We start from the raw sequence: 26,402 nt of genomic DNA, 5'->3' as shown, positions 1-26,402 counted from the left end.
TAAGAGAATACGTTTCAGAATCAAAGCGTTGCTCTTATTGAAAATCAGATTAACTTCTTGTATGATGGACAATGTTTGCAATGCAGTAAAGTGATTGAAACAAATATACAAACACTTGGTGATAATGATCAAATTGACGGTGGTTCAATATGTGATGGATTGTGATGTTTATATAAGTTCTTAATTCACAATCTTAACACTCGAATCGTTGATCAATTTGCTATTATAACCAAATATGAACAGAACGTAAATGAAAAAGTAAAAGCGACAAGAACACGATATTTGTTTAGGCAGTTCGTCGATCGTCCTCGCTACGACTACGTCTGCCCCCAATTCCAAACTGAAATTGGGTAATCTTTCATTAATGTTGAAAGTAGTATATACAAAGAAGATAACAAAGCGATAAACCATAAACCAATTATGTCGATCCTTTGAATCTTCTTCCCCCTTAATCTTGAGTCAGATCAAGGTTATCCAAGAGCCTCACTTTGATCCCTTTCTGCAGTGTCTTCAATTCCCTCGAACCCTTGTTCTTCAATCTTCACACTCAGCCGGATCCTCGATGAAACCTCTTGATAAAAACCCCCAAGAAACACCTATCTTGGAGGACAAAACCCGCAGATTTTATTCACCAACAACCCCACAAATCTTCACCCACTAGGAATCTTCAATTCCGTTCCATGGACGTTATCGAACTCGATCACTAACCTTCAACGCAAGAATGATTATGTGTAATTGTGTTGGAGATGACGAAGAACGAATATGAGAAGCCTTTGTGTATCTTTCAGTCGTTGGTGTTCCTGTAATAATGAACCTTGGACAATATATATATGATAGCTTAACAGTTGGAGATGAGAGAAACATAATTTTTGACTTTCTTGATCAGTTAGGTCGACCTCTTTTAGTGCTTAGGTCGACCTAGCAGAACATGCAGAATTTTGCTCCCAGTTAGGTCGACCTGTTAAAGGAGTAGGTCGACCAGAATCCTCTTCAGATGCATTCTGGGAACATTTTCTCAGATTAGGTCGACCTAGTTGTTGTGTAGGTCGACCTAGCAGACTGGTATGTAATTTTCATCAATTTAGGTCGACCTAGATGATGTGTGAGTCGACCTAGCAGAAGTATATGGATTTTTCTCCATTTTAGGTCGACCTGGGTTGATGGTAGGTCGACCTAACTGTTGCTTTTCTGCATTCTTCTTGTTTTGCTTGTGTTGAGTCGACCTATATGCATAATAGATCAACCTGTTCTGTCATGAGTGATCAATGTTTGCTTTTCTTTGAGTTTTCTGCTTCCACCTTGTTGCTTGTATGCTTATTGAGTTTGCCATGAATCAAAAATATCTTTGTGATTGTAATCTTGTATTCACAAGGACATCCAGCAACATAGTCAAATCTGGGATGGTATGACAAGCAGAGGGAAGTTTTCCATGAAGAAAATGTATGAACATTTGATGTTTGAAGAGGAGCAGGTTCATTGGAGTCATTTTATCCAGCATAATGGTGCGAGGCCTAGATCTATTGTTTGTCTTTGGCTGGTCTTCCATAATCGTTTGGCCACAAAAGCCAGATTGAAAGGACTTGGTTTTCTGCAAGAGGAATGCTGCAGCCTCTGTGAGGAACATAAAGAAGATATTGACCACTTGCTTACCAGCTGCAAAATTACCAAGAACATTTGGCAGGATGTGTTATCTTGGCTTGATATTAAGCGTAAGCCTCAACAATGGCAAGATGAAATGAAGTGGATTCTGCATAACACGAAAGGCAAGAGCTTCAGGGCTAGCAAGCTGAAGATTGTAGTGGCGGAAACTGTCTATGGAATATGGAAGTTTCGAAATGAGTATACCTTTGGCTTAAATACTAATAAAGATACTACTACTATTGTTCATAAGATCATAGATTCTATAGTCTTTAGAGGTTGGCTCAAAGATAAATTTAGGAAAAAATTAGCTTTACTCATGATGTAACTAGTCCATAGAGTTGTTTGTGGTTGTACTTGTACAGTTACTTTTGAAATAATATATAATCTTTTATTTAAAAAAAAAATTATTAAAAATATAGAGAGAGTGAGACATCTGACTAAGCATTTATTGATATTAAAAAAAATGTGCAGGGTTGTTGTGATTGAATAACATTAACAATTATCATAGATAAGTGAATTTTTTGTATAGATGTGAATGAAGTAACTATTATTGTTAAAAAAAAATTGGTTTACATGAAATAACTTCAATATAATTTAGTGTGTTTTCAATTAAAAATCAGAAGTAATGAATTATAAAAAGGTATTCTTAATTAGAGAAATTAGATTTTTTTTATTAACAATTAATGCCTTTTTCATAAAATTCAATACCTAATTAATTTTTATGAAGAATATAATTTATGATTTGAATCATGCAAGTGTATATTATATACTTATATCTATTTTTGTATTATTTTCTTAATTAAATATAAAAATGACCAATATGAAAAATGATTATGAAAATTCTTGAAAAATATTCTGTGAACAAGTTTTATAAATCAATTTGGATGAAATATATTTTTAAGAGTTTAATAGTAGTGTATTGTCACGGTAAAGAATTATTACATATTCATCTAATTAAAATATTTCAATATCAAATCATATAAGTGTTTTAAAATTTACAATCTGACTTAGCGGAATATATGATTGTCATTAGTTGACAGTGTAAAAATGATTTACACTGTCAGTACCCTCTCTTTTCCCTATTTTTAATGATGTAAATGATATTTTTCTCTTAACTTTCTTACAAAAAAATAATGTAAACATATTAAATTGATAGGATTAATTTGTTTAAATCTTTTTACACGTCACTTGAATTGTATTATAAATTTTTATATGAATTAGATATTTTCAGGCGCAACTATAACTTAATTGAAAATTGAAAATATAATCTAACATGATGTTAGTATTAAAAAGTTTACACTAATTATTTATGAAAATTAAATTAGATCATTAATTTTAATTCATCACTAAATCATCTTTCATGTCCTGCAGCATAGTGACATACACTATACAGTGTTTCATTATCATTAGAATTTTATTTTTAGAATGTATTGATGTAGAGTTATTGAAATTTGATATCAAAGTGCATAACACACTCATAAAAGGTTTGGGTTAAACAATTTTTTTAATTAATTAAAAATATTATTTACTTTGAAATTTGTTGGGTAGCAACACTGTGTAAATAAAACTGTTCTAAATTTAAATTAATTATAAAATAATTATATATAAAAATAATATGATATTAAATAATTGATTAAATCCAATTTTTTTATTCAATAATTTAAAAAATAAATTTTTTATTTTTAAAAATAAATAAATAAGTTGCTGAATCAAACAAAGTTAGAGGATATATATTTTGTGCAATTTTCCCCACCCCTTACCATTATTAATATTGTTATTATTAATGTTATTAAAATATTCTCATTCTTACTTAGCAGGTGTATTCTATCGATATTGAATTGTTATAAATAAGAGTATCTCTTCCTTAGAAATCGTCTGCATCTCAATCTCACTCTTTCCCTCTCAAATAGAAACTATGGAAGAGCTTCATTCAGTTTTCGTATACCAACAGGAAGAGGTATGTTATTTTTTAAAACCTATAGTTCTTTCTTGCTATGCTCATATTTTAAATTTTTGTTGATTGATTTTTCCATTTCTGGTTTTTTTTATCCTCATTTGCGGATTATGTTTTTGGATTGTTCATATTTGTTTGTGGCCGAAAGGATCAAAAGTATCCCATCATCATTGTTTTTTTCTCCGATTTTCACCTTCAGTATCCGACTTACTGAACTGTCTAATCTGACTCTCTCTCTATCACAATTGTGATAGTCTTTTTTTTTATGTGTTCTTCTATCTATCTCTGGTTTGTGTGTTTGATTAAACATTTTGCAATTGTTAAATGGAGTGGAAAGAGTCTAAACATTTTACTATTGTATCTCTCTTATGTGTCCTTTTAAAAAACAAAACTATTTCTCGCAATTTTAGATGGACCCACTCTAATATTTATTCCTTATTTTGATAATAAAGATTACCTATTTAATGCAATTTTAAGAAAATTAATGTTTTCCTTGTTTGAAAAGGAAGGTTTTTATCATTGATCCATTTTTTCCTTTTAAAATGTATGAGACTATTTTGACATTTTTTTCTAATTACAATAAAGATATTTGAATAAACTATTTATTTGCAGTTTATAATACAAATATTTATTAAAATAAGAGTATATGAATAAATTTGTATAAGTTATTTTTATAATAAAAAATAAAATAAAATAATTTTTTTAAATAAGTGCTTATTGATTATTTTTGTAATCTGTCTTAAATAGTTTATAAAAATAAATTTAATATAATATATAAAAATGTAATAAATTGTTTTGATAAAATTCCTTATAAACATAAAACTTATAGCCATAGATAAATTCAAATAGGCTTAAATATATTTGATGATTCAATATATATTTTATTTAAAAAAATAAGTGAATGATATTAGATAGTGTCAATATATTGAAGTATAAAGACAAACGTGTATTGTATAAAATGTGGAATTCTCAAATATGTCTAAATTATAAAGCCTTGATGCTTATTTTGTTAATTGTTTACTATCATAAAAATAATTTGTTTGATTTTGCAGAGAGAGCATGAACAACCACAAAAACTCATAGACACAATACTTGAACTAGAAGCAATGAAAAAGATGAATAGAGAACTCCACAATCAACTCAAAATAGCTTATCAAGAAAGAGATGAAGCTAGAGATCAGCTACAAAAACTAATCAACAAGTTTTGTCCAACTGATTTCCAACAAGAACACCCTTTCATGTTTCATTCATCGAAACCGAATTCGAGTATAACAGAATCTAGTACTCTCTCATATAGTTCGCCTTCGTCGGTAGATTCGTTCTTTGAAACTCCTTCTTCATCTATGTTTTCAAATACTAGTATGGGATATATCAATCATCATCATCCAAATCAAGGTTTTAATTATGTGATGGAACCTATTGAAGAACAAGTTCATGATTTTGGAAGTGAGTATATAGATTCTATTGCTAAGGAAAGAGTTTTGCCTCAAAAGGGTAAGCTTTTAAGAGCTGTGATTGATGCTGGTCCTTTGCTTCAAACTATTTTGCTTGAAGGATCACTTCCTAGGTGGAGAAATCCACCACATTTGCAAGAGATTAATAATGTTAATGTTGGTTTGACTTCTTCATTGCTTGATCTTGCTGATAATCATCTTCCTGGATCGTCTAACAATTCTTTGAAGTATAGTTCTGATTCGAGTTATAATTCTAGTTTCAGTCATATCAATTCAAAGAAGCATCGGAGACATCAATAATTTTGATGAATTTTCTCCCAATAAAAATTTTCTTATTTTTTAATCGTTTCTAGTTTGGCACGTCGTATTATTTTTTTGGTTTATTATTCGAAGTTTCACTTCTATGTGAAATGCCGTAGATTCAAAATCACACTTTTGCAATTAGATATTTCTGTAAACTACCAACTGAGTTGTTGAGTTGTTTTAGTGAGACGTCGATTAAAAACTTTTGGTTGATATCTTCTTTTCTTTTTCTTTTTTTGTTATGCTTGAAGATGTTGGGATAATGCTTTGAACTTTAGTTTTGATATTTTTTTTTAATTTGTCACTTAATATAATTTTCATGTTTGTGATGATAATTGATATTTTCTACTATTCATTGTCTCCAAATTGTATTGATGATGATTTGTTATTTGGTTCAAACTATATTTAATTTTTGGTTGAAAGTTCTTCTTTTACATTTTTACATGTTAAGAGAATCTGAAACGTTAATCATTATATTCCTTGATACATACTTTGTTACCTTAACATTATTTCTTCACATTAAGTTCTTACTAATGAAATGTGACAATATGAGAAAAAACCATAACACCGTTCAATTCAAATCATGCTAAGGTTGGATTCAAATCCACTAATGTAGAACAAAATCCTAATGCAAAATCATCACTTTGAAAACTATACCATGATTTGAATCCAAACAACATAAACACAAATTTTCATGTGGACTTTGAAAAAGTTATTGGATTTGGATAAGACAAACTTGGATTTGAATCTAAGGGGCCAAGGGTCAACTTTAAAAATCTTGAGTTGGCTTAAATCCATTCAAGTAGAATTTCAATCCAAGATACCATAAACATTAGACACCTATTTTTTTCTTCATAACATGCATTAGTTTAAAATTTAGCCTTTGGTTCTTTAACATTGAAAATTGTTGATTGACGGAACTATTACATTAATTCTAAATCTACCGTATAAAAACATTCTAGGATGTGGAAAAGACATTACTACCCATCCTTACCTATCTTACACCTATTAAAATTATTGGTTTTTTATCTTTATACAATGGATTGACCAATTATATTATTAAAGAATTCTATCACTTTTGTTATATCTCTCTTTCACATTAATCCACTTCATTTTCTCTCTCTCTCTCTCTCTCATTCTCTGAACTCTCATATTTTCTCTCAAATCACTAACTCCTAAACCTTCATCTTTCTTCTCCTTCTACACGTCTTCTGCTTCCTTCTTCCTTCTCCCTCTTCTTCCTCATCCTTTCTCTTATTCTTCCTTCTCCCTCTTCTTCTTCATTGTTATTATTGAGTATCAGACATGTTTAATTTTGATTTTGATTTAATTTTTTTTGTTTCAGGTTTGGTGGTGTTGGCTCAAGCGGAAGGGGGGAGATTCGTCGGCGGTGCGTTTCTGATGATTTGTCAGCGTTGGTTGCGGCAGAAGATGATTAATATTCTGAAAGAGGTTCGGTTTCAACTTTCTCTTTTTTCTTGTGATGTTGTTTATATGTGCAGATTTTTTACAAGCTTTATTTATACGTGCAAATTTTAGGGTTTCTTACTGTGGAATCATATTTTAGGGTTTCTTCCTCTTCATATAAGAGGTTTTGAAAACTCACTCATTTACTTGGACTTTCGACAGTTTCATATGATGTCTTTGCTAGATACACCATTGTGTTCAACTATAGTAATTGGTTTTAATGAATTTGTTGTTAAAGTTTCAGATTTTGGCCTTGCAAGAGAATATTTACAGGGTATTTTGAGCGATGATAGATAATTTATCGGGTATTTTGATGGATGATTATGAGCTTATGAAGTTTAATTTGGAGCCATTTAATTTATGAAGTGTGCCACATTTGTCAGGATACCTTATGCAGGGATTAATGATGTTGGTTGTTGTTGTATATAATATTATTCTAGGAGAGTATGTTGGAAATCATACTTGCATATTCTTCCACCACTTTGTTTCGCATATTGTTTTTATTTTAAAAAAAATATTGTTGACAGAGCTACCCAAATTTATTGGATACATATATGTAGATGTTGATGGTGGTTTAAATCAGTAGAGTATAATAGTTAGTTTTTTTAGTACATTCTGTATTTTAAAATATTGAAAGCATATTTAGTTTATTCTTATTAACTTATTATTGAGTTCCTAATGGAAAGATTTGACAGCAATATGACAAATGTTCACAATTTCAGGAACAAGGCATGATCCTCTATTAGTTTTGAAGTAGAAAGGCAAAGAGTGATTCACTGCTTGGAGGCTATTGGTCATCTTCAAACTCTAATTATTTTAAGGTACGCTCACTCTGTGAAATAGCAGTGGGTACGGTGACCCAATTCCTGTTAAGAAGCTTGCTGATCGTGTGGTTAGTTATGTGCACCTTTGTACATTATGTTAGTGGCTCAGGTCAGTAAACAAGTCTGGTAGTCATTTTAAAATTGTAAACCTTTGTGCTTCATACTAATAACTGGTCTATAATAGTGTTGGAGACCTTTCGGCTGTGGTGTCAGACTAGGAGGTTACGATAGAGATAGACCACAACTATACATGGTATTTGTTTTATAGGTACTTCGGTGCTGCAATTGGGAAGGGCAAACAGGCTGCAAAAACATAAGTTGAAAATTAATACAGTTTTGTTTACTTATAGCGCAGAGGTATAAGAATTTAATATTCAACTTTCTGGATACAGACTATCGAACATGTACAAAAATATTTTGTTCCAATTTGGTTCCCGCTTCTGTTGAATTTCCTCAGGTTTCGCCTCTTTGTACTACTTTGTGTAAAGATGGGGTAAGGATTCGGACTATCGAACATTTTCTTTCAATATTTTTGGAGTCATGTTCTTATCAATATTTTGGTTGGTCTGGTTCTTATCAATATTATCATATACACATCAATTTAAGTTATCAAGTCCAATTAAATTGACCACTTATGCTTTTAACAATCACTCACCTTAAATGATAAGGAAATCAAAATCTTTCCAATCCTTTACATATTATCATGTTTTTTGTCGGATCCATAAGGGAGATTTCCAATTTGGGAGAAAGCAGCATATCAGGTTCCACTATACAAGCACATCGTTGATCTATCTGGAAAATCTAGCCTAATGCTTCCTTTTCCTGCGTTTACTGTTATAAGCGATGGAAAACATGCTGGAATTAATCTGGCCATTGAGGTATAGTTTTTATTGCAGATTAATTTCTAAGACATTCTAAACAGTGTTTCAGTTATCTTATGTCTATTATTTCCTCTAAATATATGCATGCTTACTTAATGTGAAAATGACATGGCTGAATAAACACAACGGTTGATTATTTGATGCAGAATGAGAAACAAACATGATCAATATAACGTGAGTGATCTAAATCAACTAGATCAACTTGATTTGGTTCTCAACTTCCTTGATATTCTCTAATTGAAGTGGCAATGTTTCCTATACACTCAGTTTCCAACTCATTCTTTTCTTTTTCACTTGGCATCACATGAATAAGGGAAATTGTAAGTTAAAGGAAAATTGAAAGTTACCGATTTTAAAGGAAACTGATTAAGAGAGATAAATGTTGAACTAAATGTTGCTACAAAGGCACTTCTTTAAATTGAATCAATTTTCATTTTTGATGCCTAGAAGTCTCAAACATGCCTAAAAGTATCGAACATTGAATATGAGGAAGTTTTTGTTCCAGTCGTTTCGGATCTAATCCATATCTCTAACAAAACTTACTCAAGGAAGGAACTTCTCCAAATGGTAATAGTTTTTTTATCTCTTAATAATAACTTTTTACGTTTGTTGGATCCATGCAAATATTGTTGTGGCTTTGTAGAAAAGAAATATTGTGTTCTATGTTATATATTTGTAGTATAGCTTCATTTTTTATTGATAAAGCTTACACTTTTTTATATCTTTTGGTTTTATTGCTTATACGTTTGTAATATTTTGTAGGCAATGTTTCCTGATGTAGAATGGGAAGTTGAAATTGTATATTATGTGTTACTGAATCTATTTTGTATTTGAGTGCAGTTTGACATTCTGGTTTAGATCAAAGGGAAATTTCTCATATGATTATGCCTACATAGGTACTTCATATCTTTGGTGTTGTACCCCAAAATTTGCCCACCATCTTCAAATATTCAAAATTATTTTAAAATTGAATTTTTATAAAAATCTTGGGGTCGTTTACATTGACATCTTAAATTTTATAAATATTCGATTTGAAGTCTATTTTAAAATATAAATGCTTTACTCTTAAATTATTTATATTTTGATAAATAGCAAAATATTTGCCTATGCTTCATACACCTTCAATTGGCTTTTTATTTTAAATAAGTGACATAGCCTAGTTGGTAAGGATTTGAGAGTAAGGCTTGCAAGTATAAGGTTATGAGTTTGAATCTCACTTTTCCAACTTTTGACATTTTTTCCCTTTTATTTTGTTTCTAACTTTATTTTTATTTTTTAATTTAAAAAATCACAAAATCGTATTTTTTATTATTTTAATTTCAATTTTTTCGTATTTTTAATTAATGCATTTTAAAAATATTATTTTTTCATTAAAATCATTATTTTATGCAAAAAATAGTCAAAAATGATATAAAATAAATAAAATCTTTTCAAATCAAATCTTGCACTCAATCACAAAACCATCCAGATTCATAATCTTGCTTACCAAGACTTGAATCAAATCTCAACCAATTTTCAATCTTCAAAACCATGCCAAAAATATATTAATTTCATTTAACTCTTGACCTAATTCTAATCTATAAATAAGACTCTATTTTCACAGTTTTTGGGAACTAACAATCTCCCCCTTTTCCAACTTTCTCACGTACAAAAATTCCAAACTAACAATTTTCAATCCTTATTCACAAACCAACCATTACCTCCAAAACCTCTCCTAATTCTCCTTCCACAGGTATAGTGTTCTTGATAGGATTTTTCTTGTTTTTTTTGTATTTTGTTTGATTAATTTTCAGGGTTGCAATTTCGGTCGCAATACAGTGATAAATTTTCCAGCCTATCAGCTGAGTTCTAAAACTACTATTTCAATTTGCTCCGAATTTTTTCAGAAGTTTAGAAAAAAAATCGTGGAACAATACTCTCTCCAAAATCGCAAATTTCTCTTTTTTCTATTTTATTTGGTTTAATTTTTATTTTCATATTTTCAAAAAAATCCAAAAAAAAATTGTAGGTTCGTGATCTTATTTAATTTGATTCATAATCAGGTTTTTTTATATTTTTTTGATTTTATTTTAATCACTTTTCTATTTTTCCAATTGTTTTCTCAACCGAAACATTGTAGGTGAGGATCAAAATGTTTTGATCATATCTTATTGTTTGTATGAATGCATAAAATATTTTCGGATAATTTGTTTTGAGAATTAGTGCAGGTATGGTGAATTATCATGGCTAGGGTTTGTTCTTCGTGATTTTGGGCAACTGTGGTTTATGAACAGGTTTCTTATGGATTGGTCAAGTGGATGGAGCTTTATCCCTTGACCTCAAGGGGGTGGGTTCAAGTCCTGTCCCATGCAATTTTTTTTGGCCATTTGTTTTTTACTTCATTACCCCTTTTTACACTTGCTTTTCACTCCATTTAATTACTAACATTGATCTTCTTTTTATCACTAAATCTCTACTCCCTCCGTCTCACAATAGGTGTCTTCTTTCCTATTTTTATTTGTCTCAAATTATTTGTCCATTTAAAATACCAATGTGATATTTATTATTTTTTTCCACTAACTTACCCTTATTTATTGTATTTTAATTCATTTAAGTACTCCACTACCTATTATTAATAAGGTTATTTTAGTAAATGAGACTCATTTTATCATTGAAATCAACATAATTAATCATTTTCTTAAAAAGTGTGAAAATATCAAAGAGGACACCTATTGTGAGACGGAGGGAGTAACATTTTTGGTCAAAACCTTTTTTAAGCCAAATTAGGATTATTCTTAATTTTTTGTCATAATCTAATTTTCCAAATCATTTAAATATTTAGGTTTAGGTTAAACAATTTGGGTTAACAATAAGTGATATTTTCATTAATTTAACATAATAATTAACTTAACTAGCCCTAAAACTTTTTTTCCAAACCCTAATTCTTTTTTTTTTCTACCTATTATTCATTTTTGGAAAATTGTATATGTTAATCAAAGCCTTGTAATAGTTTAGGTTTTACTTTCCCGTATTTTTTACCAATTATTGTACATGCTCCTGGGTTGTAATATAGTTAATTAGGATTTTACTTTTTCCCATTTTATTATGTGTACCCCCGCTCCCGAAGCCTTGTAATAGTCTAGGACCTTTATTTCGTTTTGCCTATTACTGTATATAATTGTTAGTAATTAGGGTGTGCATGGAAAGACTAACAAATTGGACATAGCTAACCTAATTTCAAACGATAAATAAACTGAAAACAATACACTTCTCACACATACACCTCTAGGATAATCTCTCTTGTTGCCTTACGATTACAATAGTCATGTCCATCGAACATAGGGATATCTTAGCAAATGACGCTCACAAATAAATCATCATCGTCCCTCAATGACCCTTCGAGTTGCCTTCGGAAAAATGATCTTGTCCCTCGATGACCCTACAAAATGATGATAGTCCCTTCGAGAATGCTAATATATCCTTACAAATGTTGCCTTCGATGATTATTCGATGACCCAACGCCTGTCTCTTCACATCCAATAGATAGGATTTTCTACCAACTAATGGCATGGATAATATTATCTCCAAAGGAAATGGAATAGAATAGAAAACACCAATACTTAGTGGGTAGATGCTCCTAATTGCTTGCTCACACTCAAAAATCATTTTCACACCTCACGCTTTCAAAACAAAAATTTTCAAAACACTTTATCAACACTCTTGAGGACTGATACAAGAGTTATCATAAAGCAAACTGCCTTACTGTCGGCACTTCAAACAAATATTTTCAAAAAAACACTTTGTATACATTCTTGAGGACTAATACAAGAATTATTACAAAGTTTTCCTTACTATTGACACTCCAAATATTTTTCAATAGCACACACACACAAATCAAACAAAGTGAGCTAAGCAATTAAGAGTCCATGGATAACCATGGATACAAAGGGTGCTAACACCTTCCCTTTGTATAACCTACCCCCCAAACTCAAAATCTATCAAGGTCTTTCCTGTTCTTTTTAGCCTTTCCTTATTGGATAAAAGAAAAGCCGGTGGCGACTCTTGCTAACCGCAACATGTTTTGCGAAAAACAAAACAAAAAGTCAGTTCTCCCACCGTATTACATTTGGAATTAAGACAAATGACCCCAAGACAATTCGGAATGCATGTCAAAGCCTTCGCAAAGTAGAAAGGCGTGTACAACCTTTATGGATAATTATTGTTAATGTTGTGACTTTCTTATATAAAAACTCTAATTTGCATTTGGACTGAAATTATATGCCTTTTTTCAGGTCTTGAAGGAATTCATAAATGAGGTTAATACGCTTGCATCTTTGTGACATACTGCTACTGGACTTTTAAATTACAGATCAAAACTTTGGAACGAAGATCCTCATGAATATGTTAGGAAAGGCTATGGTAAGCGATGCCTTCTTATTGGAGGATTTTCATATTTGAATTGAAAATATTTTTTGCACTTTGCTTTTTGTTGTAATGAAAATGGTGTCTTTTACTTAATTTTGACACTTCCTACATCTCAGGAAAAGCTAGGTGCTACCAAGAAAATTTAAATGTGATAGAACATATGTTTGTCTCATGGTTTCTTATGCACTTGTATTACCATCTTCTTTCTTACTGTCTGAACAACTTTGGTTTTTTTTGGTTATTCTGACTTTCATGTTGAAGAGGACGATTGAGGAAGCTCTTGGTCACGCAGCTGCAATGATTACTGATGTGCTTGAGAATGTTGAAACCAATAATGTAATTAATGCATCACAAAAGCGAGCTCTTCTTCATGAAATAGCACTCAGGTTGTCCTAAATTTTTTCTCCTTTACACCATGTGATTACAAATTTTGTAGCAGTTATTTAGATTATGTTTTGCAAACTTCATGTATTTTTCTTTTCAAAACTTGTGTCTAAACTGCTCGCTGCTCCTGAAGTAGGCTTATATACTATGAATAATACACATCAATAGAAAGCATGAAATCATATAGCTTCTAAGTTGATTGTTCATTGGTGTTGAAATACATGTGTAATATTTTTCAACCGTAAGATGACATATGAAACAATGTATTGAATATCCATTGTTTTATGGATTCCGCTGTGAGAAGAGGATTATGATTTTACTATTACAACTTTCATTGAAGAAAAAGTGTACGAATTGTTATATATTGCTCTTGAGAACTTTTTTTATACGAGTTTTTCGTATTACCTTTTTATATTGTCCAATAAGGAACATCTTGGAGAAGGAAAATAAGGTTATATATATATATATATACATATATATATATATAATCACATAACTAATCTTTTAACACTACAAGAATTTAGTTCTAAGACATGATCTAGGGTATGGTCTATGACATGGTGAGAAGACATGATCTAAGACGTGGTCAGAAGACATGATCTAAGACATGGTCAAAATACATGATCGAGGACATGGTCAACTAGGGAACGGTTCGGGTGCTGAACCTTCTGAAGACATGATGATTTGCACCTTCTGGCAGCATGATCAAGTTTCTGGAAGAACCAGGGATTTAGTTATAATGTTTGATGTGTGGCATCAAGACCGTTACTAAACAAGTTCTGATACTTCATAATGTTCTAATAGTAGGCCAGGTTCTGAGATGAAGACACGGAAATTCTATTTAGTCTCTGATGAGACGTTAATGGGGAAGTATTCCTTCTCTATGTTACCTTATGTATTGCACAATTTATTTTGTGAGTCTTGGGCTCAGGGGGAGACTTCGAACAAGCATAAATTAATTTTGGGTATTAACAGTTTCAGGGGGAGCTGGTCAGCTTTTCTGAATTTGTGTTCTATGGTGGTTATCCTGTATGAGTTGTTCTATCAAAATACATGGTTTTGTCATCATTAAAAAGGGGAGATTATAAGAACAAGATTGGTTCTGCATCTGGCCTTGAGTTTCGATGATAAATTTACATGGTATCTTAGAGAAAAATTGTGTACTTTAATGGTTTCTGTCTAGTGTGTAGCTTTTTCTAAACATGTTCAAACTCCGGTAAAAAGGCGTGTGACGTCATCATGTTCTGAATTCAACACTCTGGAAGAATACCTTTGGTGTGTTACAAATCTAATTCAAGATTATAGAATGTGTCTTATGCAACGGTTCTAAGGAACGTTAGTACAAGAGCTTCTGATTGTGACTTTGCAAGGAAGCTTTGGAGGCCTTCTAAAGCTTTGTTTCTATTGTCCAAAGTTCTGAAGATGCTGAAGATAAGGTTCTTCTAAAAAAGTTCTGAATATCTGAAGACATTACTTCTGAAGACCAAGTGTTGGAGACTCTGAAGACAAGGTTCTGCTAAACAAGTTCTGAAGACTCCAAAGACTTAGGCTAAGAAGACTCAAGTTCTGGTCCTTCTACAACATGTCTCATCAACATACATCAGAAGCCTCTGAAGAAATAGAAGATAAAGATCAAGAATGGCTTGTGTGAGATAGTGAGTATAAAAGTACAAAGTATATTATGGCTACTATTCAAATAGCGTGGCGCAAGGACAGTCCCTTTTGTACTTGTTGTCTACCATTCCCACCATGATTGTTGGGGACAAAACAACTGGTTTTATGCTTCATATTCCGCCCTCCAACAGATGTCTTTTTCAGCTATAAAAGGAGGACTTGGAAGAATTTGAAATCAACGAATCAGTTCTATAAAATTACGCTAAAGAGCTAAACAAACTCTTTTGAGATATTATTTGTATAGTTTTGTATTATTAGAAAGGAGCTTTTGTTCATATTTTGCTATTAACACTTTTGTGTTGTTGTACTTAAACATTGTGTAATCTGCTTATTAGAAGCATCTCTGTATATACATCTTTGTGATCAACTATTGTTGATAGGTTCCTTGAGCAACTAGGTGTAGTCAAGATTCTCAAGAAAACGTTGGTTACAGACATCTTGGATTGGCAATAAGGATCGAATGACTTGTTGAAGTTGTCAACAAGGTTGATCAGGCTTACTGTAAGGATCAATGAACTTGTTGGAGTTGTCAACAAGGTTGATCAGACTTATAATAAGGATCAACGGACTTGTTGGGGTTGTCAACAAGGTTGATCATACTTATTGTGGTTGTCTGTAATCTGTTGATTATAGTTGATTAAGTCCTTGTGGAAAGGCAAATCATCTTCCAGGGGTGGACTGTAGTAACTTAGTTAACAGTGAACCAGGATAAAAATAATTGTGTTCATTATTTTTATTCACTTGTTAGCTTTGTGTTTGAGTTACGAAAAAGATTATATTTGGTGTTGTAACACCCCGAATTTAATTAATTGGTTAATTAAATTAATTAAGGATTTAATTGTTGGAAATCGTTGAAGTAAGGGATTTGTCGGTATTAATCCAAGAGGAATGATGGAAAGGTGATATTTTTTGAGCGTTTAAGTCACTAGCCGAGTAAATTAGTCAGTTTAATTGGAGAGATGATATTAGAAGTAATATTGTTATATTGGAATAATTATTTAATTAATTGGGTTGGAGGGTGTTAAGTATTATTGGAGTGGAGGTGTAGGAAATAGGCCCAATGGTATAATGAGAATAAGAATATTATTTGATTAAGTGGAATTATAACATTATAATTATGTGAGGTTAAATAAAAGAAGAGGATTAGGTTTTGGTGTCAGTAACATAACACAAAGATTTTGAGGGAAGAGAGGACGTGAAGATTGCTGAGAGAAGAGGCATAGAGACCAAGAGAAACAAGGTTGGTGATGATACGGAGAGCTTACCATGAAGAAGAAGCTGGAAGAATTATGTGAAGCCAGAAGTCGGGAAAATTGATCGGAGATTATACAGTAGCCTTGAATTCAAGGTAAGGGTGGGGTTCGATCTCTATAACCGGGATTATGATAAATCATATGTGGGATATTGGGGTTTTTAAATTCTATCTTTGTTTAGTATAAATTGAATCACTGTGATGTTTGTTGTTTTCTGGAAAATCTGCTTATGAAATTGTTCTGGAAATACTGTGTGGTTTGTGAAATTATTATGTTGTGTCGTGTATGGATCGATTGTGTTTATTTGTGGTTTTGATGAATGAAATTATGCTGGTGAATTCAATTGATGAAGTTATGCGATGGATGGAAAAATATTCTGTAAAGCAGGTCTGGAAAACTTGAGTGAAAGAGGAAGACAACCCATTAAGGGGCGGGGAGCCACACCCTTAAGGGGGCGGGCGCCCCATAGTAAGGGACGGGTGACCATGTTTTTGGGACGGGTGCCCCATAATGGATAGAGGTCGGGCACCATAGCTAAGGGGGCGGGGGCCACTTAGCTGCATTCCAGTAATTCCATGATAATTAGATACATATATGGATACTGTATAGGAATTAATTAGTAGTGTTTGCAGAAATAATATCTAGTGATAACTCAGTAATAGTGTTTGATGAATTTAAGAGGTAACTGCGATGAATTCAACTGAGTCGATTTGCAGGAGGATAATCTAGTAACCAGTAGCCGAAGTGTAGGTTAGTATCAGTAGAAATTAATACTAACAACATATTGGTATAACAGGTGCAAGTTAAATATAAAAGAAACAAAAGTATCAGTAGCAGTTGTTGGTATATATATATATATATAAGTGTAAGTACTAGACAGTATCAGAGAAATAGTAGGAAAATATAACTCGTAATGTAGTTGGAATTTTGACATTAGAAACAATTTCTAGCGATAGAGATATATTAGCCGTAATGAGAGAAGTGATGAAAACAGTGCTGAAACCGTGACATTAATAATTTTAACCGATAATTTAATTAATCGGTTTAGGATGAGAATTATTTGAATAATTACGGGACGTGTGTCGGTTCTTTTTGGTTGGATTGTTGGACTGAATACTTATTGAAATTATGTGAATTGCCTTGGAATTATTTATGGTTGATTTGTTGTGATGTCTGTGTCGTTGTTGATGTATTGTTGTGATGTTTGCTTTTGTTGTTGATCCTGTTGCTGATTTTGTTGTCGTGTCGTGCTAAATGAAGTTGTAGGCCAATGGCCAGTGACATTGTGGTGTTATTATTCTGTTAACCTTGTGATGTGCAGAAAATTTAGTGATGATGTGTTACCTCTAATTATTGGTAACAATGGTGATATAGGCTTATGCCTTCGTGATGAATGATTAACATTGTGATGTGATGTTGCATGTATCGAGTCACATGCATTGCATATTTCTCTGACAGCCTGGATTGGCAAACTGTGACGAAGGCTTATGCCTGTTTTGATGCCTCTAATAACTGGAAATTGGCGATGGGGGTGAAGCCTTAGTTACCACATGCATGTGCATTGTTAGTGTCGCATTTGGTTTTTGCATAAGTGTGATTTAACTGTGAAGTGCTGTGATTTGATTTTATGAATGTATGCGAGGTATTGTGACTTTAATTATGATGTGAATTGTTTGTTGGATATTATGATGTGAATTGCGATGTTAATGTTGTGAAGTGATGATTTTATAACACTCGAGCTCTAATGCATATTGTTTATCATACTCTTGTTTATATGGTTCGATATCTCACCCCTTCAGTTTGAATGTTACCCCTATGTTGGTAATGTGCAGGTTAAGAACATTAGTGCGCTTTCGGAATAGCTTGGAAGATGTTAATCTTCCGTTGCTTCTATTGAGTCGGGTCTTGCTCTGATACGTGACACTCGGGAAGGGATGAACGTTTAGTCGTGGTGTATTTAAGTACACTTTTTTTGATAATATGAACATGAATAATTTATACTGTGTATGAAAATGTGAAGTTTAATATTTATGAAGTATACCTTGGTTCATCCGAATATCAGTGTTATGTATCTGTTTTATTAAAATGAGAAGTTACTTTGTGATGTATGATTTAATATGACGTGTGACATCCTAATTTCATATTTATAAATTGGAAAAGAATTACTCTGATTTTCTTAATATTTTACGGGGTAAATTGGGGTGTTACAGGTGCAACCCAATTTAACCCCCCTTACTTGTGTGTCTCGCACCTTCAAAGAGAAGCATAAGCTTTTTGTATTTCTTGCGTGTATGTTTCTCGTTAGAGAGTCAAGCTATAAAAATTTTCGTCAAGCTGTTAATTTTCTTTGCATTGTTGGTCAAACCAAAAAGATTCCCAACAATCAGACCCACCAATGGCGAGAGTAACAGATGTGTGTCATGTATAATGCGCTAAAGTAGTTAGTTCTTCATCAAGATAAAGATTTGCATGTTGGCTAAATAGGAACAATCTTCTTCTAAGGGACCTAGCTCTGTCAACCGTGCAAGAGGAGGACCCGACACACGTAATGACTGCATAGGAGCATTCAAAACAACAATGTTCCTAGAGGACTCTGAGGGTGAAGAAGAACTGATCCACCTTGAAGCAATTGAAGGGCTTGCTGCGGTGAAAGGTGGTCGGATCCCTTGTCTTAAAAGATAGAGCCCTTCCCCATCCTTCATTGAATCTGCAAATAGTTATCACTAAAGTTAGCATATTATAAATAATTGATTCAATGGTGAAGAAGACAAGTTCCCCCAAAACTTACCAAAAACAACATTATGTTCTTCCTTGGAATGAGCGTCCATTAGCAGGCGGGTGTCGATGAGTTATTTCGAGCGCTTTTGAGAAACTTCATCTTGAAGAGTAATACCCATGGGGTATCCCAACTCTTTGATGAAGCCCATCAGTCGCTTCTTCAAGTACATATACTTTTGAGATAAGTCATCAGCTTTGTAGACATATAATTTGTTCCCCGTCAGAAAATGAACTTCATTCCTAGTATTTGGGTAACAACATGGTGCATCTACCTCCCACTATATCCCTTATGTCACATACAGTTGGATAAGCCTTCGGATGGAGGAGGTAACCAGGAATAATCGATTTTTGAAATGCTTCAAGCTCTCCGAAAAATGCCTCGAAAGGGTTGACACCAAGTGAATCAAACCATGACCTTGCGCTTGAGTCGTATAACCACGGTGAACTTTGAATAGAAGGGAAAAAGGGTTAGAGAGGGTTTCCCATTTAAATATTTGTACAAATATTTGAAGACTTTTACATACGCCTAACTCGTAGGGTGCAACTACGGTCGAGCAATCATGAGATGGCTTAGAACTTATATTTTGAAACCATTAAAGGATATTTGAAAGCCCATTATTAAGAAAATACACTCGTAGATAGGAGTGGTAAAGTCACCATACTCGCTACAAATTCTATCTTTTTCTCTAGGGGTCAAGACACCCCAATTTGAAGATGGACAAACGACCAAAAAGGCTTTATCAAGACTACCTTCTCGAGCGAAGACAGAAATGGTTGAAGAATAGACAAAAAATTAAGTAGAAAGAACGCCTCAGAGAAATGTGAAAGTAACTCCTTAAGAATCATATGATGACTTACTAGAGGAAGTAAACTCTATCACTGTTTCACATCACTCTTGGAAAATACTCAAATGTTTCAGTTCCCAAAGGTCATTATTAGAGTACCTCTGAAAAGACATGAGGAATGGGGCGTATTAAAGGCGTGAATTCCCAAAAAACGGTAATGTTCTCTCGAATTTCCAGAGCAGCTAAAAGAATAGTTGTCTGTTGTGAATTCAATACCAAGAACAAAGTATAATGAAAGAGAATAATAAAGAACAAGGAAGAAGAAGAACACAAGAATTGGTTATAACTGCTATTCTTTTACTTTATCTTAAAACAATATTACAAGTTTACAAGAATAACAAATAACCTCTCTCACCCTAAATTAGGATTTGCAGCTTAGCAATGATGAGAGACTAGTATGCTATTTATAATAAAACCTAACATACTAACTAATGGGCTTTTTCAGCAAGGCCCATTACACAAGCCAACTTAATAAACAAGCTAACTTAACAAATTAGGGTTTAAACACTAAAACCTAATTTAACATGCTAACAACCCTAGCATCTTCGACATCTGCATGCTAGACCCATCTTCGACTACAGCATGCACACTTCGACACCAGCATGTGAACAATCCTTCGACTTCATGCTTAACTCTGTTGAACTGTCGAACCAAGAAGCTACCCTTTGACAATACTAGAGTTCAATCCAATATCTCACAAATCTCCACCTTGGACCTAACTCTACAACGTCAAGGAACAAACTAGCTTTCTTCATGCAGCTTTATCAACTGCATACAGTGGAAAAACTTGCAACTCGGCAATGTCTTGGTGATCATATCAGCAGCATTGTCTTCAGTCGAAACCTTTAGCACTTGGACTTCTCCACGCTCGATTACTCCTCTGACAAAATGCAGCCTCACATCAATGTGCTTAGTTCGCTCATGATAGGCTGAATTCTTCGACAGGTGTATTGCACTTTGACTATCACATTTAACAGTGATACCTCGACCTTGAAGTTTCAGCTCATTCGCAAAACCTTCAAGCCACAATGCTTCTTTCACAGCTTCAGTTAGGGAAATATACTCCTCTTCAGTGGTTGATAGAGCAACAACCTTCTGAAGTGTTGCTTTCTAACTAATTGCAGTGCCAAACATAGTGAAAACATATCCAGAAATAGATTTTCTGGAATTCATACAACCTGCATAATCAGAGTCGACATATCCTCCTATTACTGCTTTACTATCTTCACCCAAGGCTCCATCATAAATTAGGACTCTATTCAGAGACCCATTTATGTATCTTAAAATCCACTTCAATGCTTGCCAGTGAGCCTTTCCAAGGTTCGCCATGTACCTGCTTACAAGACTTACTGCATATGCTATGTCGGGTCTAGTACAAACCATAGCATACATCAAAGAACCAACTATATTAGCATATGGGATGCTATTCATATAGGCTCTTTCGACATCAGTACTGGCTCACTGATCAATACTCAGCTTGAATTGAGGGTTTGTTGGAGTCACAACTGGCTTCGAATTCGACATACCAAATTTTTCGAGAATCTTTCGTAGATATGCCTCTTGAGATAAGCAAAACTTCGACTTCTTTCTATCTCTTCGAATGTCAATTCCAAGAATCCTGGAAGCAGCTCCCAGATCCTTCATATCGAACTCCTTATTGAGTTCAGCCTTCACCCTCGTCACATTTTCAACATTGTTGCTTGCTATGAGAATATCATCCACATAAAGCAACAAAATAACAAATGAATTACCAGGTCAAAATCTGAAGTAAGCGCAGTGGTCGAACTGACTTCTAATGAAACTTATGCGTGCCATGAACTTGTTGAATCTCCTATTCCATTGTCGAGGAGATTGTTTCAGCCCATACAAAGATCTCTTTAACTTGCACACATAATCTTCCTTCCCCTTTTCGACATACCCTTCAGGTTGCCTCATCAAGATCGTTTCATCTAGATCACCATACAAGAACGCAGTCTTCACATCCATCTGTTCCAGTTCAAGATCGAACTGTGCCACCATGGCAAGCAACATTCGAATGGACCTATGCTTCACAACAGGAGAAAACACATCATTGAAGTCGACACCTTCTTTCTGAGTGAAACCCCATGCAACTAACCTTGCCTTGTATCTTTTCGACGTCACTCCTTCAATTCCTTCCTTAACTTTGAAAATCCATTTACAGCTGACTAACCTTGCCCCAGCAGGCTTTTTGATCAGTTCCCAAGTATGATTATCATGAAGAGATTTCATCTCATCATCCATGGCCTTCAGCCATTCAGTCTTATTTTGACTCCTCATAACTTCCTTGTAGTCTCTAGGTTCTTCGTCTAGAACCTCACTTGCAGAGATTAAGGCATAAGCTATAAGATCTGCATACCCAAGTCTCTGAGGTGCTTTGATGACTCTTCTCGACCTATCTCTCGACAATAGGTAGTCATCGTTAGTTTCCTCAACTTCCTCAGCATCTTCTGCTTCTTCTTCGACTTCATCAAGGATATGCAATTCAGCATCAACATGCTCCACCTCAACAGGAATCTCTACCTGTTCTAGCTCTTCTGCACTTCGACCATCATCATCAGTTTTCTTGAAAGCCATTTCAGCTTCATTGAAAACTATGAAGGATAGAAAAACACTTAGAAAGGGGGGGGGGTTGAATAAGTGTAGTCTAAAAACTTGAACGATAAAAACAATATGCACAATTATTTTTATCCTGGTTCGTTGTTAACTAAACTACTCCAGTCCACCCCCACAGAGTGATTTACCTCACCTGAGGATTTAATCCACTAATCGCAACAGATTACAATAGTTTTCCACTTAGCCCACGACTAAGTCTTCTAGAGTATCCTAATCACAACCTGATCACTCTAGGAACAAATGCTTAGACACAAGCTAAGACTTTCTTAGAGTATCCTGACCACCACGTGATCACTCTAATTACAACTGCTTAGACACAAGCTAAGACTTCCTAGAGTATCCTGATCAACACTTGATCACTCTAGTTACTTACAAATTAATGTAATCAATTCTAAGAGTATTACAAATGCTTCTGAAAAGCTATAATCACAACAGTGATATTTCTCCTAACGTTTAAGCTTAATCTCACTAATATATTACAACAGCAATGTAGTGAGCTTTGATGAAGATGAAGTTTCTGAGCTTTGAGTTTGAACAGCGTTTCAGCAAGTTAATTGTTAGCAAGTCGTCAACCTTGCTTCTCATCAGAACTTCATATTTATAGGCGTTTGAGAAGATGACCGTTGGGCGCATTTAATGCTTTGCGTATTCCGTACAGCATTGCATTTAATGTTTCACGCTTTTGTCAACTACCTCGAGCCTTGTTCACGCTGTGTCTACTGACGTTAATAGCTTTCAACGTTCCTTTTGTCAGTCAGCGTAGCCTGCCACCTGTACTTTCTTCTGATCTGAGGTTTGAGTATATAATATTTGAATATCATCAGAGTCAAACAGCTTGGTGCATAGCATCTTCTTGTCTTCTGACCTTGAAGTGCTTCTGAGCGTGATACCATGAGAACTTCAGTGCTTCTGCTTCTGATCTCAAGTTCTTCTGATGCTTCCATAGACCCATGTTCTGATTCTGCCTTGACCATGTTCTGATGTCTTGCCAGACCATGTTCTGATGTTGCATGCTGAACCTTCTGAGACAAAGCTTCTGAGCGCTGATTTGTGCATACTCTTTATATATTTCCTGAAAGGGAAATTGCAATGTATTAGAGTACCACATTATCTCACACAAAATTCATATCCTTGTTATCATCAAAACTAAGAATATTGATCAGAACAAATCTTGTTCTAACAATCTCCCCCTTTTTGATGATGACAAAAACATATATAAATGATATGAATTTGCGATCAGAAAGAGCAGACGGCTAAAGACAAATTACACAGCTATAGCATAAGCATGTGAATATGTCTCCCCCTGAGATTAACAATCTCCCCCTGAGATGAATAATCTCCCCTGAAATTAATACTAGAAGAATTTTAATAATAAAAGACTTCCCTGATTATTTCGGTAGAGACGTTCACTGTGCTTGATCTTCAGAACATTCATTACTTCTGATTTCTGCTTCCATAGGACAGCTTCAGAACATTGAATTTCTTTAGATCCTCAGAACATTCACAGCTTCTGACTTTTGCTTCCATCGGACAGCTTCAGAACTTGAATTTCTTTGATCTTCAGAACATTCACAGCTTCTGACTTTTGCTTCCATCGGACAGCTTCAGAACTTGAATTTCTTTGATCTTCAGAACATTCACAACTTCTGATTCTTGCTTCCATTGGGACAACTTCAGAGCTTGAATTTCTTCTTACATCACTTCATGCTAGATTGTATCAGAACATTGTTGAATGTACCAGAGCTTCATCAGAGCATCTCTACATCCTGAAATGTTACAGAACAAAACTAAACGACAAAAAGTCAGCATGAATGAATCAGAACATAAAATATGTTTCAGAACACATAATATGTATCAGAGCCATATAGGCTATATAGAATGTATCAGAACAAATAGACATTCAGTTTCAGATCATATTCTATCATCAGAATATGTGAACATTCTTCCTTCTTGCTTCTGATTCTGAAGCTTCATAGCACTCAGCTTGCTTCAAGAATCCAAGAACTTGATTCATCTCGTTGCTTCTAATGTTGATCTTGAATCTTCGATTCCTGCAACAACACAACTTAAAGTGTAGAACTTTGCAAGTTCTGTTAGTAAAGCAACTGATTAAATCAAATCATTTATCACATATTTCTCCCCCTTTTTGTCATATCATCAAAAACATAAAAGATTCAGATAAAAACAAAAAGAAGCACACGGAAGAAAAAGGATATTTTCATTGAAGTTCAAACAGACAAGTACAGAAGTACACGAAGAGAAGGAAAACAAGATGCACAAAGCAGATGCAGCAAAAGCAAAAACAAAAAAACAACAAAGACTCAATCTAAGATGACCCTAGCCTTGACAAGATCTTGGCCAGCATCTCTTGAACCCCATTGTTGTGCTCATTCTGCTTCTCTATGAAAGCTCTAAACTCATCATTGACTGAGCTTTGCTCATCCTGGTTCTTCTGAAGAACTTCCAGAGTCCTTGCAAGACGGGAGGGTTCATCAGAAGAAGCTTCACAGCTTCTATCCACATGGATGGCATTCTGATCCGCGACTTCCATAGTCAGATCATTTACAGGATTTTCCTCAACAGGAATTGTTTCATCAACATGATCTTCTACATCTGCTTCTTGCATAGAAGCATCTCCATAATCTGCAGCTGGAATCTCAGAATCTCCATTCTCAAGTGCCTGAAGAATGGCAGCTAGATTCCTGGGGGCAGAAGGACCTTCAACTTCTGGTGGGTCAACAACTTCTGGAATGACCAAGCTTGGGTCTTTATTAGAAGGGTTTTCCCTCAGAAAGTCAAAGAGGGTTTTGAAATCCCCGAGCAGAACTGGATATTGAGGTATCCAGACCACAATCTCCCTGCAAGGATTGGCTTCCAATGCAGCAACCAGTCTTGCTACTTCCAATTCATCCACAAAGGGCTTTTCTTCCAAGGTATGTCTTCCTCTGAGACGGGCAAACCAGAAGTCTTCATAGCTTCTCAGAATTCCACGAGGCCGTGGAGCAGCTTCTACACAGGCTTCCTGAAGTTCCATAAAGAGAGCATCTGATTTTCTGCGTAAGATTCTCCAGAATTTCCGCATAGCGACGTCATTCAAGCCAGAACTTTCAGCAATTCTGAGGGTGTCAAAGATACTTCTGAGATTCCTCTTTACATTTTCAAAAATTACACCAATAGGGTAGACAAGGCGGGTTTTTATTTTTGTTTTTGAAAAGGCAGGATTGGGGATGAAATAAGGTTGAGGTTCTCTATCCAATCTATAAGAAGATTCTGCTTCAGTATCAGAATCTAACACTACCACTTCAGCTTCAGGACGAGGCTTGGGAGTGTAGTTGCAATCAAGGAGTAGCTGTTCAAGTGATGCAGAGGTTGGAAGATCAGAACCACTATGGTTGTTTTGAGAGGTAGAAGGAATGGGTTCAAAGTTGGCATGGGGAGGAGGTTGAGAGATGGAGATATTTGTGTGAGGTGGAAAGAGAGTTTGAAGGGGTGGTATATCGAGAACAGGATTGATGGTGGGTGGAGAAGAAGGAATGATTACAGGAGAAGATGGAGGTGTAAGAACATGGACAGTTATAGGTGATTCTGATGTGTCTTTTTCTGGTTCAGGGATAGGGGCAACCGCTATTGGTGCAACTTTTGAAATACCAGCAGGAGTAGAGTCAGGTTCAGAAATACATATACCTTTGGATGCTTTCTGAAGGGCTTTGACCATAGCCTCAGTCTTCTTCTTCTTCTTCTTACTCTTCGGCTCTTCAACAATTTTTGTTTTGCCACTAGAGATCTCTTTCCTTCTGACGCTCGCCAGAACTTCCTGTTGATTCACAGCCTCTTGAACAACATTTTTCTTCATCAGATTCTTGAAGAATCAACTTCCTTTTTCTGGTTTTCTTCTTCTCAACAACT

At 34.2% G+C, this 26,402-nt stretch overlaps 2 protein-coding genes across 2 annotated transcripts; both read left to right on the top strand.

Annotated features, from left to right (window-relative positions):
• Positions 1-1,438: 1,438 nt before the first annotated feature.
• Positions 1,439-1,966, top strand: LOC131638647 (uncharacterized). Its single transcript, XM_058909215.1, has one exon. It carries the CDS (start codon positions 1,439-1,441, stop codon positions 1,964-1,966), a length of 528 nt encoding a protein of 175 aa, XP_058765198.1.
• A 1,564-nt stretch (positions 1,967-3,530) lies between these two features.
• Positions 3,531-5,402, top strand: LOC131638646 (uncharacterized). Its single transcript, XM_058909213.1, has 2 exons — positions 3,531-3,598; positions 4,648-5,402. The coding sequence occupies exons 1-2, from the start codon at positions 3,557-3,559 to the stop codon at positions 5,347-5,349; spliced, it is 744 nt and encodes a 247-aa protein (XP_058765196.1). The 5' UTR covers positions 3,531-3,556; the 3' UTR covers positions 5,350-5,402.
• Positions 5,403-26,402: the final 21,000 nt, after the last annotated feature.

This window comes from Vicia villosa, unplaced genomic scaffold (assembly GCF_029867415.1).
Source record: "Vicia villosa cultivar HV-30 ecotype Madison, WI unplaced genomic scaffold, Vvil1.0 ctg.002354F_1_1, whole genome shotgun sequence".
NCBI classification, from domain to species: Eukaryota; Viridiplantae; Streptophyta; class Magnoliopsida; order Fabales; family Fabaceae; genus Vicia; species Vicia villosa.
Note: the sequence above shows the minus strand (reverse complement) of the source record. Positions and strands in the feature narration are given on the sequence as shown.

Excerpts from the sequence above, each read along its gene's own strand:
- LOC131638646 (XM_058909213.1), top strand. The coding sequence starts at position 3,557 with ATGGAAGAGCTTCATTCAGTTTTCGTATACCAACAGGAAGAG. Across the intron at positions 3,599-4,647 it reads TCGTATACCAACAGGAAGAG|AGAGAGCATGAACAACCACA; the intron begins GTATGTTATTTT and ends TTGATTTTGCAG.
- LOC131638647 (XM_058909215.1), top strand. The coding sequence starts at position 1,439 with ATGTATGAACATTTGATGTTTGAAGAGGAGCAGGTTCATTGGAGTCAT.